Source organism: Perca fluviatilis, chromosome 5, assembly GCF_010015445.1.
Source record: "Perca fluviatilis chromosome 5, GENO_Pfluv_1.0, whole genome shotgun sequence".
NCBI lineage: Eukaryota > Metazoa > Chordata > Actinopteri > Perciformes > Percidae > Perca > Perca fluviatilis.
In genome coordinates this window covers 38,483,039-38,498,678 of record NC_053116.1, presented here as the reverse complement: position 1 = coordinate 38,498,678, position 15,640 = coordinate 38,483,039, and the positions used below count along the sequence as shown (strand labels likewise).

At 43.7% G+C, this 15,640-nt stretch overlaps 1 protein-coding gene across 1 annotated transcript; it reads right to left on the bottom strand.

Annotated features, from left to right (window-relative positions):
- Nucleotides 1–1,219: 1,219 nt before the first annotated feature.
- On the bottom strand, nt 1,220–10,170 carry lhfpl4b (LHFPL tetraspan subfamily member 4b). The gene is made up of 6 exons (XM_039800483.1): nt 10,044–10,170; nt 9,818–9,866; nt 8,002–8,225; nt 4,292–4,496; nt 2,822–2,901; nt 1,220–1,351 (listed from the first exon to the last, which is right to left on the bottom strand). The coding sequence occupies exons 1-6, from the start codon at nt 10,059–10,061 to the stop codon at nt 1,220–1,222; spliced, it is 708 nt and encodes a 235-aa protein (XP_039656417.1). The 5' UTR covers nt 10,062–10,170.
- Between the last annotated feature and the right edge of the window lie 5,470 nt (nt 10,171–15,640).

The following is a 15,640-nucleotide window of genomic DNA, read 5'->3' as shown; positions in this document are numbered from 1 at the left end:
AGGTTAAGTTCTTTGTTTTTTCAACCTGGACCCTATTTTCCCGTGTTTTTGTGTGCAAGTAATGATAGGGACAAAGATCTTTCAAACTGGTCCAGTATTGAGCGAGAACGCTGTAACCAGCAGCCTCACACTGGGCTCCAATGTAACCGTACAGGACAAATGTTCAGCAGCAGTTAGCTGACAGACTCCGATTATTATTCGAAGTGTCTGACAACATTATGAAAGGATCCCTACAGAGATAGACCTTTTAGTTAAAGAGTAAGATCCTTTTAGTTTAACATGAAATCACCATCACCAAACTCCACCAGACTCCATGTAAATAATCAGGACACATACAGACACACACACACACACACACACACACACACACACACACACACACACACACACACAGGGACACACAGAGACACATACAGACACACACACACACACACACAGACACACACAGAGACACACACACACACACACAGGGACACACAGAGACACATACAGACACACACACACAGACACACACACATACACACTGACACAGAGGGACACACAGAGACACATACAGACACACACACACACACACACACACACACACACACACACACACACACACAGACACACACACACACACACACACACACATACAGACACACACAGACACACACACACACACACACACACACACACACACGTATACACACACACACACACACACACACACACACACAGGACACATAGAGACACACACACACACACACATAATACAGACACACACAGACAAACACACACACACACACACACACACACACACACACACAGGGACACACAGAGACACATACAGACACACACACACACACACACACAAGCACACACACAGACACACACAGACACACACACAACACACACACAACAAACACACACAAAAGGACACAGGAGACACATACAGACACACACACATACACACTGACACAGAGGGACACACAGAGACACATAAGACACACACAACACACACACACACACACACACACACACACACACACACACACACACACACACACACACAGACACACACAGATACACACTGACACAGAGGGACACACACACACTTTGTGCATTTGGCCCCTGGATGTTAAGCTAATTCTTAAGCTAAGTGGGCCCAGAAGCTAACTCAACGCTACCTGCCCCCATGATGCCCCCACCCTCCCTCCCTCCCTCACCGTTTTTCGCGTTACAGGCAGGGGTCCTGTCTGTTGGCGAGGACGAAGGCCAGCGTGGCCAAGATGGCGGCGTCCAGAATGCCCAGGATGGCCAGGATGTAGGCCCAGTGGACCGAACAGTTACCTGGAGAGAAACTGCCCACCTGGAGACAAAACCAGGACCAGGGGTCACTGAGCAGCTGATCATACACCGCCTATATAATCTCGCAATCCTAATCTCACATAAAGGAATGTGTGACTTTGTGACTTGTATGAAATGTATGAAATCCATACAGATCAAGTGCAGCTTTGTGCATTTTCAATCATTGTCGTAAAATAATGTAGCCATAGTGTACAGCACAGGCCAAAAGTTTGGACATACCTTCTCATTCAATGTGTTTCCTTTTTTATTTTCATGACTATTTACATTGTAGATTCTCACTGAAGGCATCAAAACTATGAATGAACACATATTTTTTTGTAATTAAACAAGAAAGTGTAAAATAACTATGTGCTTATATTTTAGATTCTTCAAAGTAGCCACCCTTTGCTTTTTATTAATAAGGGAAAAACTTCCACTAATGAACCCTGACAAAGCACACCTGTGAAGGTAAAACCATTTCAGGTGACTACCTCATGAAGCTCATTGAGAGAACACCAAGGGTTTGCAGAGTTATCAAAAAAAGCAAAGGGTGGCTACTTTGAAGAATCTAAAATATAAGACATGTTTTCAGTTATTTCACACTTTTTTGTTAAGTACATAATTCCATATGTGTTCATTCATAGTTTTGATGCCTTCAGTGAGAATCTACAATGTAAATAGTCATGAAAATAAACAGGAAACGCATTGAATGAGAAGGTGTGTCCAAACTTTTGGCCTGTAGTGTATATAGCGTTCTCCCCGCGCACGAGCTGCAGAAAGGATTCCCAAAACTTGGGTGAATATTGGAGAGGCTTTTCAGAGCTGCAGGATTTTAAAGATGTGAAGAACGATGCAGATGTAGCCACATTTCCTCTCAACAGGTAACATAATTACTAGGGCTGCAACTAACGATTATTTTAATAATCGATTAATCTGTCGATTATTTTTCCGATTAATCGGATAAAAAAAAAAAACATTAATTTACATCAACTCAATACATACATACTTGTTGTTTTAGTTAATAGTTGTGTAAAGGTAAGTAACCCAAATAGCAGATACAGACAAGACACACACACGAGAACCAACTTAGATCTCTGTACTCCATTAGTCATGTCTGATGCTGTTTTCATGCTGAATGATTTATTTCCAAGAAACGTACGAGCTCATCTCTGGTAAACACAAGAATTAAAGTGGTGCTTTTAGCAGGACTCTTAGTGGAGAAACTCAGATTTACAGATCTGTCGATTAAATCAACTAATGGATTAGTCGGTACAGCTGAATGAGTGTTAGTCGACTGAGAAGTTCTTCAGTCGAGCACAGTCCTACCAACAGGGTGATTAAGCTTACGGGATATATTAATATTTACTTATTTTTAGTTTATAGGCTATTTATAAATATTGTTTGCAACTTTTATTTTAGTTCATATTTTAATGTTTTCAACTTTTAGAGTTATTTTAGATTTTTGTATTTATAAATAATTTATAAAACTCACAGAGTTTCCACACAGAGCTCTCATCTCTGGACTCTCCCACGAGTCTGGAAACAGAAGACAAGCCAACGCCAGACAGAAACCTGAGAGACAGACAGACAGACAGACAGACAGACAGACAGACAGACAGAAAGAGAGAGAGAGAGAGAGAGAGAGACAGACAGACAGACAGACAGACAGACAGAGAGAGAGACAGACAGATAGACAGACAGAAAGAGAGACAGACAGATAGACAGACAGACAGACAGAAAGAGAGAGAGAGACAGACAGAGAGAAAGACAGACAAAGAGACAGACAGACAAAGAGAGAGACAGACAAAGAGAGAGACAGACAAAGATAGACAAAGATAGAGACAGACAGACAAAGAGAGAGACAGACAAAGAGAGAGACAGACAAAGATAGACAAAGATAGAGACAGACAGACAAAGATAGAGACAGACAGAGACAGACAGACAGACAGAAAGAGAGAGACAGACAGACAGACAGACAAAGAGACAGACAGACAAAGAGACAGAAAGAGAGACAAAGAGACAGACAGACAAAGAGAGAGACAGACAGACAAAGAGACAGACAGACAGACAGACAGACAGACAGACAGAAAGAGAGAGAGAGAGACAGACAGACAGAAAGAGAGACAGACAGACAGACAGATAGAAAGACAAACAGAAAGAGAGAGAGAGACAGACAGACAGACAAAGAGACAGACAGAGAGACAGACAGAAAGAAAGACAAAATCAACATGTCAAAGTTCATAAACGTCTACATGAAGAATTTGTGCCAATTGACTTTGTCCCTTTACCACAGAGACCGGTAGAACCAGTAGAACCAGTAGAACCAGTGGAACCAGTAGAACCAGTAGAACCAGTGGAACCAGTAGAACTAGTAGAACCAGTGGAACCAGTAGAACTAGTATAACCAGTAGAACCGGTAGAACCAGTGGAACTAGTAGAACCAGTAGAACTAGTAGAACTAGTAGAACCAGTGGAACCGGTAGAACCAGTGGAACCAGTAGAACCAGTAGAACCAGTGGAACTAGAAGAACCAGTAGAACCAGTGGAACCAGTACAGACAGAACTAGTATAACCAGTATAACCAATGGAACCAGTGGAACTAGTAGAACCAGTAGAACCGGTAGAACCAGTAGAACTAGTAGAACCAGTAGAACCAGTGGAACCAGTAGAACTAGTGGAACCAGTAGAACCAGTAGAACTAGTATAACCGGTAGAACCAGTAGAACTAGTGGAACCAGTAGAACCAGTAGAACCAGTGGAACCAGTAGAACCAGTAGAACCAGTGGAACCAGTAGAACTAGTAGAACCGGTATAACCAGTGGAACCAGTAGAACTAGTGGAACCAGTAGAACCAGTAGAACTAGTATAACCGGTAGAACCAGTAGAACTAGTGGAACCAGTAGAACCAGTAAAACCAGTGGAACCAGTAGAACCAGTGGAACCAGTGGAACCAGGGACTGACCTGCAGTGAGCTGCAGCCAGGCGCAGATCTTGTAGACGGTGGCGGCGCTGCAGAACCTGAAGAGACAGAGACAGAGGACGCTGGTCCACACGGCCCACAGAGACACCCCCACCAGCACCGCCACCGACTGGAAGGACGGCAGAGGGGACAGACTGGACAGACCGCCACGACAGTCCGGGACCGGCCAGTCAGACTCCACACACACCTGAGGACACACAGGGACACACACACACACACACACACACACACACACACACACACACACACACACACACACACACACACACACACACACACACAGGGACACATACAGACACACACACACACACACACAGGGACACACACACACACACACAGGGACACATACAGACACACACACACACAGACAGGGACACACACACACACACACACACACACACACACAGGGACACATACATACACACACACACACACACACACACACACACACACACACACACACACACACACACACACACACACAGAGACACATACAGACACACACACACACACACAAACACACACATACAGACACACACACACAGACACATACAGACACACACACATACACACACACACACACACACACACACACACACACAGGGACACATACAGACACAACAAACACACAACACACACACACACACAACAAACACACACACACACACACACACAAACACAAACCACAAAACAACACACACCAACCACACCCCAAAACACACACACACACAACACCACACACACCACACACACACACACACAACACACAACACACACACAACACACACACACACACACACACACACACACACACACACACACACACACACACACACACACACAGGGATACAAAACTATTATCAACACATTTGAAAATCATGTTGACATGAACTAAATGTGGTTTCAGTTGAACTTGATCCACAGCGCTGTGGAGGAAGGTCTGGCTTCACCACAGATGCATTATGGGATAGGAGAAGAAAAAAAAGCTCTGAATAGTTGGCATTTCTTTAAACCAATCAGAACCGGACACAGCCACGGTGGCTCTGCTAAATAGTCTCAGGAAGGAACTGGTTCTGGTGGAACATTTGCACCAACAAAAGTAAACTCCAAATACAATACTAGATGAAGTTAACTGTTGACACGATACGGTGAGCTATTTAAATCAGCTGATTCATGGTTAAACCTCATTGGCTCTTACCAGAGTATCTCCGTGTGGACTTCCTCCACAGCTATCCCACCAATCAGTCCCAAAACCTCCTAGCCTCGTGGGACCGTCCTGATCTGGCTGAGCTCCAGTCTTCCACTCCCAGATCAGTCTGGCATCTTGAGATGAGAGAAAATTTGGAGCCGTTCGCCAAACGACCGACCAATCAGCGTTGAGTTTAGGCGTGACGCCAACGAGAAGCGACTGTTCGGTCTGAACAACGTGGCGGCTTCCACGGAGGAGATGAGCGTAGCTATCGCAGCGAGTTTTATCCGAATTAGAAAGTATTCCTTCATTGGAAGAAGAGCTAAAAAAAAAACAGCACTGGAGGCTTTTCTCGGAGGAAAAGATGTTTCAGCTCTTCTCCCGACTGGTTTCGGCAAGAGGTTTGATCTGATTGGTTGATTTGGCCTGTCTATCACAAACTATAGGTGGTGATAGACAGATGGTTTATCCAATCAGATAACCAGGATTTTCGCCCCCTTCCCAAAAGTTCTCCAACGGAAAGTTCCCAGATGGATATGCCGAGCTAATGTGAAGCGATCCATCTGGTGGAGTCAGGTTAAAATCCTCCCAGTTAGAGAGGAAACGCCCTAAACATATTCTTATTAAATCTTTACAATCATTCCCCGAAAGAACCGAGCAGACCGGTCTTGTTGCACCGTCCAAATCTTCTTAAAAACTTGACATTTTTAGCGTGTAGCTCGCTAGCTACAAGTTTGAGAACGGCAACACATCCGACGGCGATACGACTAGGGTTGGGTACCGAAAACCTGGTTCCTACGCAACCGGTAGGAATCGGACCGGATTAGAAGGCAAATTTATTTCGGTTCCTCATTTCGGTCCCACTTAATGTGTCGACTGAAATATTTTCCCTCTGTCGCTCCGAAACAGGCGTGAGAAATATCCCCCTCTCTCTGTAGTCTACCGTTAGCTAGCTATACCGTGAATGTAGAGCTACTTTTAAAATGCAGTATTTTCCCCCTCTGGGCTCACCAAAACGGATGTAAAATACTATACTTATTATATATTTAAGTACTTTAAAACATTAATTTATTGTTAAATTTAAAAAAAAAAAATTCCATTTTAAAAAAACTCTATAAAAGAGTCTTTCTTTGATGTCATTTTTCAGTTTTTCAAGAATCGGTTCAGGAATCGGATTGTTTTAAAGGAACACGACGACTTATTGGGAGTTTATCTTATTCACCGTAACCCCCAGAGTTAGACAAGTCCATACAGACCCTTCTCATCTCAGTGCGTGCTGTAACGCTGTCTGACGGCTCCAGCATTAGCTTAGCCTAGCACAGATCCTGCAGGTGAATGGTTCCAACTAGCCTACTGCTCCCAATTGGGACAAAATAACTCCAACATGTTCCTGTTTACATGTTGTGATTTGTAGAGTCACAGCGTGTACAAATAACAACGACACAGCCATCTTCTATCTGTAAACAAACCGGGAACTATATTCTCAGACAGGCTTGCTGCGAGCATATCACTCCGCCCAAGTACTATATTCTTCCGCCTGAGAATATAGTTCCCAGTTTGTTTACTGTTAGAAGATGGCTGTGTCTCATGTTACGTTGTTTTTTGTACACGCTGTGGCTCTACAAATCACAACATGTGAATAGGAACATGTTGGAGTTATTTATTTATTTATTTCTAATCATTTATATCATTCATTTAAAAACAAATGCAACAACAGCATTTAACATGAATGAAAAAGAGCAGAAAGAAGTAAAACTCATAATGTCTGCCCCTTATCAACACAAAATCATTTACAGTTCCAGGTCATTTGATCTGTCTCATGCAGCCGTCTCGTTTTCTAAGACATCAACACAAAATACATCAATACATTTGATCTGCTACTCCGCAGTATTATATTTCTGCAACATTGATAATTTAACACACTTCTTAAACACATAGATGGACTTTGAAGTTTTAATTCTACAATCAAGACCGTTCCACAAACTGACTCCTTTGATTGTGACACATTTTTCCTTTACAGCCGATAGGAACCTGGGTTTTGTAAAAACCTCAGTACCTTTTAGTTCATATCTACTTTTCCTCTTGGAGAATCTATTTTGCTAATTATTTGGTAAACTTTCCAGATGGGCTTTATACATGGTTTTTAGAAGGTTATATTCTACTAATTCATTAAATTTCAGTGTTTTTAGTTGTATGAATAAAGGATTTGTGCGTTTTTGCCGAATTTTGTCACAATTGGGAGCAGTAGGCTAGTTGGAACCAGTTACCTGCAGGATCTGTGCTAGGCTAAGCTAATGCTGGAGCCGTCAGACAGCGTTACAGCACGCACTGAGATGAGAAGGGTCTGTATGGACTTGTCTAACTCTGGGGGTTACGGTGAATAAGATAAAGTCCCGATAAGTCGGCGTGTTCCTTTAAAAGTACCGGTTGGGCATCGGAATCGTAAAAATCCAAACGATACCCTGACCCTAGATATGAGCGGTCGTTGGTGCAGCCTACTGACCTCAAACAGTCCCAGGGTGCCGCTGGGCGGGACCGGGCCCAGCCCTGTGTGGCGGGTGGCGCCGGTGCCGATCCAGGACGGCTGCACCAGGACGACCACCTGGATGATGGCGAAGCAGAGCGTACACACGGCCCAGAGGACGCCGACGGCACGGGCGCTACGCACAAACTCAGTCTGGTAGAGACGGGACAGGTCAGAGAGGGGGGGGGAGGGGGACGACATCACTGAGAGAGAGAGACAGGGAGAGAGAGAGAGATAGAGGGAGAGAGAGAGAGAGAGAGAGGGAGAGAGAGAGAGAGAGAGAGAGGGAGAGAGAGAGAGAGAGAGAGAGGAGAGACAGAGAGAGAGAGAGAGAGACGAGAGAGAGAGAGGAACAGACAGACAGAGAGAGAGAGATAGAGGGGGAGAGAGAGAGAGAGAGAGAGAGACAGAGAGAGAGACAGAGGAGAGGAGAGGGAGGGAGAGAGACAGAGGGAGACAGAGAGACAGACAGAGAGAGAGACAGACAGACAGAGAGAGAGATAGGAGAGAGAGAAGACAGATAGAGGGAGGGAGAGAGAGAGACAGAGAGGAGGAGAGAGAGAGACAGAAGAGAGAGAAGAGAGAGAGAGAGAGACAGACAGACAGAGAGAGAGACAGAGAGAGGGAGACAGACAGACCGAGAGGGAGAGACAGATAGAGGGAGAGAGAGAGAGACAGACAGAGAGAGAGACAGAGAAAGGGGAGGAGAGAGAGACAGAGGAAGAGAGAGAGAGAGGGAGAGAGAGAGAGAGACAGACAGACAGAGAGAGAGACAGAGAGAGGGAGACAGACAGACCGAGAGGGAGAGACAGAGAGAGGGAGAGAGAGAGACAGAGAGAGAGGAAGAGAGAGAGAGAGGGAGATAGAGAGAGAGACAGAGAGATAGAGAGAGACAGACAGACAGAGAGAGAGACAGAGAGAGGGAGACAGAGAGGGAGACAGACAGACCGAGAGGGAGAGACAGATAGAGGGAGAGAGAGACAGACAGACAGAGAGAGAGACAGATAGAGGGAGAGAGAGAGAGAGAGACAGAGAGAAAAACAGAGAGAGAAAGTTTTACTTTTAATAACAAAGCAGGAAAAATCATCATTTACATTTCAACTAAAATATCTCTAATCGCTATAGACTATCTATCAATCAATCAATCAATCAATTTATATAGCACTTTTCCTACATGTGTAAATGTAACACACACACACACACACACACACACACACACACACACACACACCCCCATAGCACCACTAAGAAAAGACTGCTCTAGTCTCCTCTCCATCAGTCAGCTCCACCTTCAAACCAATCAGAGCCCTGAGGGAGAACACCGGAACATCCCTCAGATGGAACCGGAAATGGTTATTAACACACTGGTATGTCGCTGTGCGCAGGTAGGCTATCAGGACGTACTGACGTGTAGCCTGTTAATGTTCAGTGTTTATCAACAACAGCCAATCAGCATCGAGATAAACATAAACCCAGTCCGCACACAACGGCGGTTACGTCACCATCTTCGCGTTATCTACCGACACACACACACACACACACACAGACACACACACACACATATGCATTAAAACGGTGTCTGTGTGTGTGTCTCTGCGTGTTCGGTGATTGTCAGTGTGTGTGTGTGTGTGTGTGTTTCTGTGTGTGTGTGTGTTCGGTGTGTGTGTGTGTCTCTGTGTGTGTGTCTCTGTGTGTGTGTGTGTGTGTGTGTGTGTGTGTCGTGATTTGAAAAGAAACGATCTGAAATGTAACCCTTCAACGCCACCAGATAAAAGAAGTAAACCGGAAAACAAACCTGCAGCCGGAGGAGATCCACCTGTCTGTCTGCCTGTCTGTCTGTTTATCTGCAGGATGGGAGGATGCAGGCGGAGGAGAGGATGATGGAGACAGAGAGAGAGAGAGACAGAGAGACCTTGAGAGAGAGAGAGAGGAGGATAGCCTACAGCTCCGCATCCCCGGATGTGGAGCTAAGCTTCCTCCACCAACAATAATGTTAAAATGTTAAAAGCGGTTCTATTCACCCAGAGAGCCGCTGTCATCACTCAGCGCCGCCTGCAGGCTGCCTCAGGAACTGCCCGTCGGTCACTATACCTGCATGCACAGTCCGCATCTAGAAACCACACCGCCCATATAGCCTATAGCCTACATTAGAGCTTAGATCGGGCCCAAAAAATCAAGCCCGACCCTACCCGAGCCCGTGCACGTTGTGTCCGAGCCCGGCCCGCCGGCCCGGCCCGGCACATTAACTGGAATTATGAGCCCGATTTCAACCCGACACTTTTTTAATAGGCTACGTGGGCCGTTATAACTTGACGTTCCCAACTACAATTCAGAGCTGTTAGAACTACAGAAATTATGTTTAAAATGATCTTAATGAATAATGCAACAAGAGCGAAGCATGTAAACTGCTGTTTAGTTTATTCAGACTGGAACGGATCGCAAATGGATCTGAATGAAGAAACGTAAACAAAAAAATAAATAAATAAAAAAGGAGAAGTTTGGAGAAGTAACAAAAGAGGACGTTGAAGGCTGACTGTCATCTTTTCTGCTTCACGTGTCTGTCCATCGTCTCCGTTTTATCAGCTGCGGTAGGCGAGCAGCGTGCCGCACTAACGGACTCGACAAAGCCGACACGTTATGTCGTCACTGGCCTCGACTTGTTTAAAATGGCTCCAGACCTCCGACTTTCCTCCAGACTTGCTCAAAGGTAATTCTCCTGTTTTTCTTTTTTTTTCTTTACATCCTCAAGCTCCATGTTGCACTTCAGCTTCACAATACAGCAATAAGTAGCCTAAAGTAGGGGAGAGTGGGGACAGTTGCAACGTTGCTGATTTCTCCAATCAGGAATGAGCTAGAGTGATGAAACTCCTAATGCGCATGCTCAGTAGGCCCCCTCCATCTTTCTGGAAGTTAACAGTCACATTTCACACAATTCAAGGTGAAAAAGTAACTTTTTTTAAGACCAGATTTTTTGTCATACTGTCTAAACTGTGTAAGTATTGATCTTTATCGTTATATAGTTTGAATGTGCAGTTTCTTAGCTCTTAACAGACTTAGGTACCATGTGTTAAAGCTAATGTGTTAGGCTAGCATCGCTAGTTTTAAGATGGCTGCCAGGGGGTGCAACTGTCCACACATGGTGTTGCAACCGTCCCTCATGACAATTAGATAAAATTGATATAAAAGGCAATTCAGTGGTTTGATAACTCTAGTCTCAAATAAACTAAAAAAAATATTTGAATAATTATGCCGAAGTATGAGTTTTATTAAATCTAAATGACTGTTGCAACTGCCCCTCGGTACTGTTGCAACTTACAACATTTTCAGGGTCCATTTAAGTACAAATTACTTTCATATTATCATATGTACACATGTTGCAGCAGTATGGGCAAGTAGGTGACATATATGGGTTTAATATATAATTCTTTTGTCTTTCTAATACAAACGGTTGCTGAGAAACTGAAGGAAATGTTATTTAGTGTTGCACTGCCCCTACTCTCCCCTACCTCAACATCTGGACTTAAGTAGCCTACAGTACTTGAGTAAATGTAACTTAGTTACATTCCACCGCTGTATACAGAGACTATTACTTTTACGACTCTGCGGGAAACTTGCAAACACTTGGGTTGATGTGCGATGTCTCACATAGGCCAGACCTTCCTCCACAGCGCTGCGGAGGAAGGTCTGGGCTAGTCCACACAGCATTCTGGGACGGGTGTCAGTACCCGATCCGTTCCACCTGCACGATCCGTTCAGCGCATGTGCAAGATGACACGTATGCCATGACGTAGGCGCAGATGATAACGCTGCGTTCATTCCACCACCACCTTGGAATAACGGCACCGCTTCCACCTGCACGATCCGTTCTGCGCATGCGCAAGATGTTCACACGCTAGCCTCCAGCTAACGTTAGTTAGCTAATAGCTAATTCAGCGGACCGCTAGGTGATTATAGCGGTAGCTAACGGTTAATTCGGCGGACCGCTAGGTGATTATAGCGGTCTGCCGTTAGCCTCCCCTGGGAAGCTAACTACGGCCACAGCCGCATGTGCGTGTGTGTCTGTCTGAGTGTGTGTGTATCTGAGTCTGTGCGTGTGTGTCTGAGTGTGTCTGAGTGTGTGTGTGTGTGTGTGTGTGTGATGGACATCCAACGGAGTAATCCAGGAAGTGGACTGTGGTGGATCCAGACTAATATCTGTCTAATAATAATAATAAATGTCTAATAATAATAATGATATAATAATAATAATATAATAATAATAATATAATAATATATAATATAATAATATAATAATAATAATATCTGACACTGAGGAGCCAGTTCTTTTTTTGTTCTTTTAGAACAAATCAACAACAAAATAAGACAACACTTTTATTGTGAAGTTCACTTCCTGTTTCTGGAGCGTTCACACACCTTCGTCAGCAGGTGCAGATTTGTTTTGTTGCTGAAATCAAAAATAGCGGTTAATACTTTTTACTTTTTTGGACACAATTAAAAACCTGACTGACGAACAGGAACTTCCTGTAGTTTGGAGCCTTACCAAAATAAAAGTCCCTCTTTAATTTATTTAAATGAGTTTCTGTCAAAGACGTTTACCTGCTCGTAAGAAAACAGCGTCAGGACACAAAAGACATACAAACATTTTATTAATAATTAAACGTTTACAAAAAGGAATATTGCACAGCACACAAAACCTCCTCCCATCTCCACGGTAACACCGCTTCACAGCCCGACACGGTCTGTAAATCTAACGCACCTCAGACACAGAAACACAAACGCCTCAACCTTAAACGCAGGGATGCACCGAATCCAGGATACAGCTTCTGATTGGGCTGGATATTTGGGCTTTCTGACGGTGGTTCTGGTTTCTGCCGAACCTTAGAATTATTTCCCAGGGAACCGAACCCTACGCTTGCACTACGGCGCGCCACGCTGGTCGCCGTAGTGACGGCGCCGTTGGTTACGGGAAGATGTTTACGTAGGTGGAGCGTTCAACGCAGCAGGCTGTGAGGAAGTGGACATGGATCTGGTGAGCAGAACAAGTTGTTGTTTGGCAGAACTTTCAGTCAAAAGAAGGCCATTCAAGTCCAGCTACATGTTCAATCTGTTCAATGCTGATTGGTCTGGTGGTGGCGAGGACCCTAAACTATACACAACATGGCCGCTGTTACAACATCTGGTACAAAACATCCGAAAGAATACGAGTTGTGCACGAAGGAATCTCCAGACAGCAGCCAGAATGCAGCAACTTCAGGTACGGCAAAGGAAGGACAGTCCCGGCTAAAAACTGGTGTTAACCAGACGACCGTTACCAGCTTTGCGCTACACCGAACAAACAGCTTTAACCCTCATGTTGTCCTCGGGTCACATTTGACCTTTTCTTTTTTTTTTTACAGTACAGGCCAAAAGTTTGGACACACCTTCTCATTCAATGCGTTTCCTTTTTATTTTCATGACTATTTACGTTGTAGATTCTCACTGAAGGCATCAAAACTATGAATGAACACATATGGAATTATGTACTTAACAAAAAAGTGTGAAATAACTGAAAACATGTCTTATATTTTAGATTCTTCAAAGTAGCCACCCTTTGCTTTTTTTATTAATAAGGGGAAAACTTCCACTAATGAACCCTGACAAAGCACACCTGTGAAGGTAAAACCATTTCAGGTGACTACCTCATGAAGCTCATTGAGAGAACACCAAGGGTTTGCAGAGTTATCAAAAAAAGCAAAGGGTGGCTACTTTGAAGAATCTAAAATATAAGACATGTTTTCAGTTATTATACACTTTTTTGTTAAGTACATAATTCCATATGTGTTCATTCATAGTTTGGATGCCTTCAGTGAGAATCTACAATGTAAATAGTCATGAAAATAAAAAGGAAACGCATTGAAGTAGAAGGTGTGTCCAATTTTTTGGCCTGTACTGTATATCAGAAATATTGGGATGTCGAAATAAGCGGCTAAAACTTTGGGAAAAGTGTCACAAATGTTGGAAAAAAAGCACCAAAAACGCCAGCAAAAGCAACAAAAAAAAAAAAAAAAAAAAAAAAGCTTTAAAAATGTGGAAAAAAAGTGACCGAAACACAAAAAAAAAGACAAAACATTTTTAAAAAGCAACAAAAACGTTGAGAAAGGGACAACAAAAAGTGTTTTGAGGGGAAGACAACACAAGGGTTAACCGTGTTATTCGGCAGAATCTCAACCTGTGGATTCGGTATTCGGCCGAACCCCAAAAATCTGGATTCGGTGCATCCCTAAAAACACACCTCAGACACCAACATCCACCCGCTGAGTTTTAATATTTCAGTTTGTTTGTCGTCGTTCGTGCAGCTCTAGAGATCAAAATGTTTCCGCGTGTTTAACTGCAGTTTACTGACAGGAAACTTAAACTCTTAGAGACATTTCAAATTAAAAGCGCAGTTTCAAATTAAAAGCACACACCTGAATATAAAAAAAAAACCTCTCACTTTACAGACACACACACACACACAACTCTTATTTTCTTAATCCTATAATATTCCTCAGATGGGAAAATTCAAAACACACCTGAAGCGAGGAAACGTGTTTACACCGTCAGACTCTCAGACTCTCCACCTCCTTCTGTTAAAAAGAAAACAGTCAAAATTTAATTAAAAAGTGCAGATTTTATGTAGACCGGGGTGACCCCAGCCCAACCTGCCGGCGGTTCGATTCCTCCCTGCAGCTCAGGCTGGGTAAACCTGTACGTTTATCTGTCCTGTTTCCGTTACAAATCTGCGGGGAACCAATCACAGACTGGCTTATCCACCTGGCGCGCTATTGGCCGGTTTAACACGATGACGATAGAGAAGCGACCGAGCAGCTTCTTGTTTACATTCAACGTGGCGGCCACCGACCAGTCGATGGCGCTGTCGCTGCTACGTCCCCCAGATCGTTGCTCTGATTGGTTGAAGGGCTATCCAATGGCGTGCAGAGGCATTTGAACTACGCCCGTTGATCCCGCCTCCTAGAAAATACAGAGCAGACTCCCCAGACTGATGTTCAGTCTTAAAAGATGGAGCATTAGTCTGGTGATAGCCAGTTATTTTTGAACCAATCAGAAGCTCCTTTGAGTCTTTTTTTCGCTCCACAGAACGTGACGCGTTCACAAACCCTAAATAATCTCCTTATTAACTCGACTTTTGGTTTTGGACGTCTTTTCCCAACATTTTTGTCACTCATTTCAACGTTCTTTTATGATTTTCTTTTCTCCAAATGCTATTTAAATATATATTAATTGAATAAAAACACCCAAATTCAATGAAAGTAGTGAGCTGGTTATTTATTTTACTTGTGAAGAGCGTTGCATGGAACCATCCACGGTACTATTTTTTAAAAATTTGGGTGAAAGAAACTTTCTGATCCAATTTCAGATATGGAAACTTTTTGAAAATGGGTCAGATTTGACACAACCGGTTTGGTCGAACAAATCAACTTGTTCAGGGATTTTTATTATTATTTTTTTATTACAAATGTATTTTAAATCATGAGCTGCGTTGGAAACCGTTCCCTCATCCACTCACTGGTCCCTCCATCAGGGGAGTTAGTCTCACTGCGGCCTCTCCTGCACGCCGGCTGCGTGGCGAGTCCGTTTT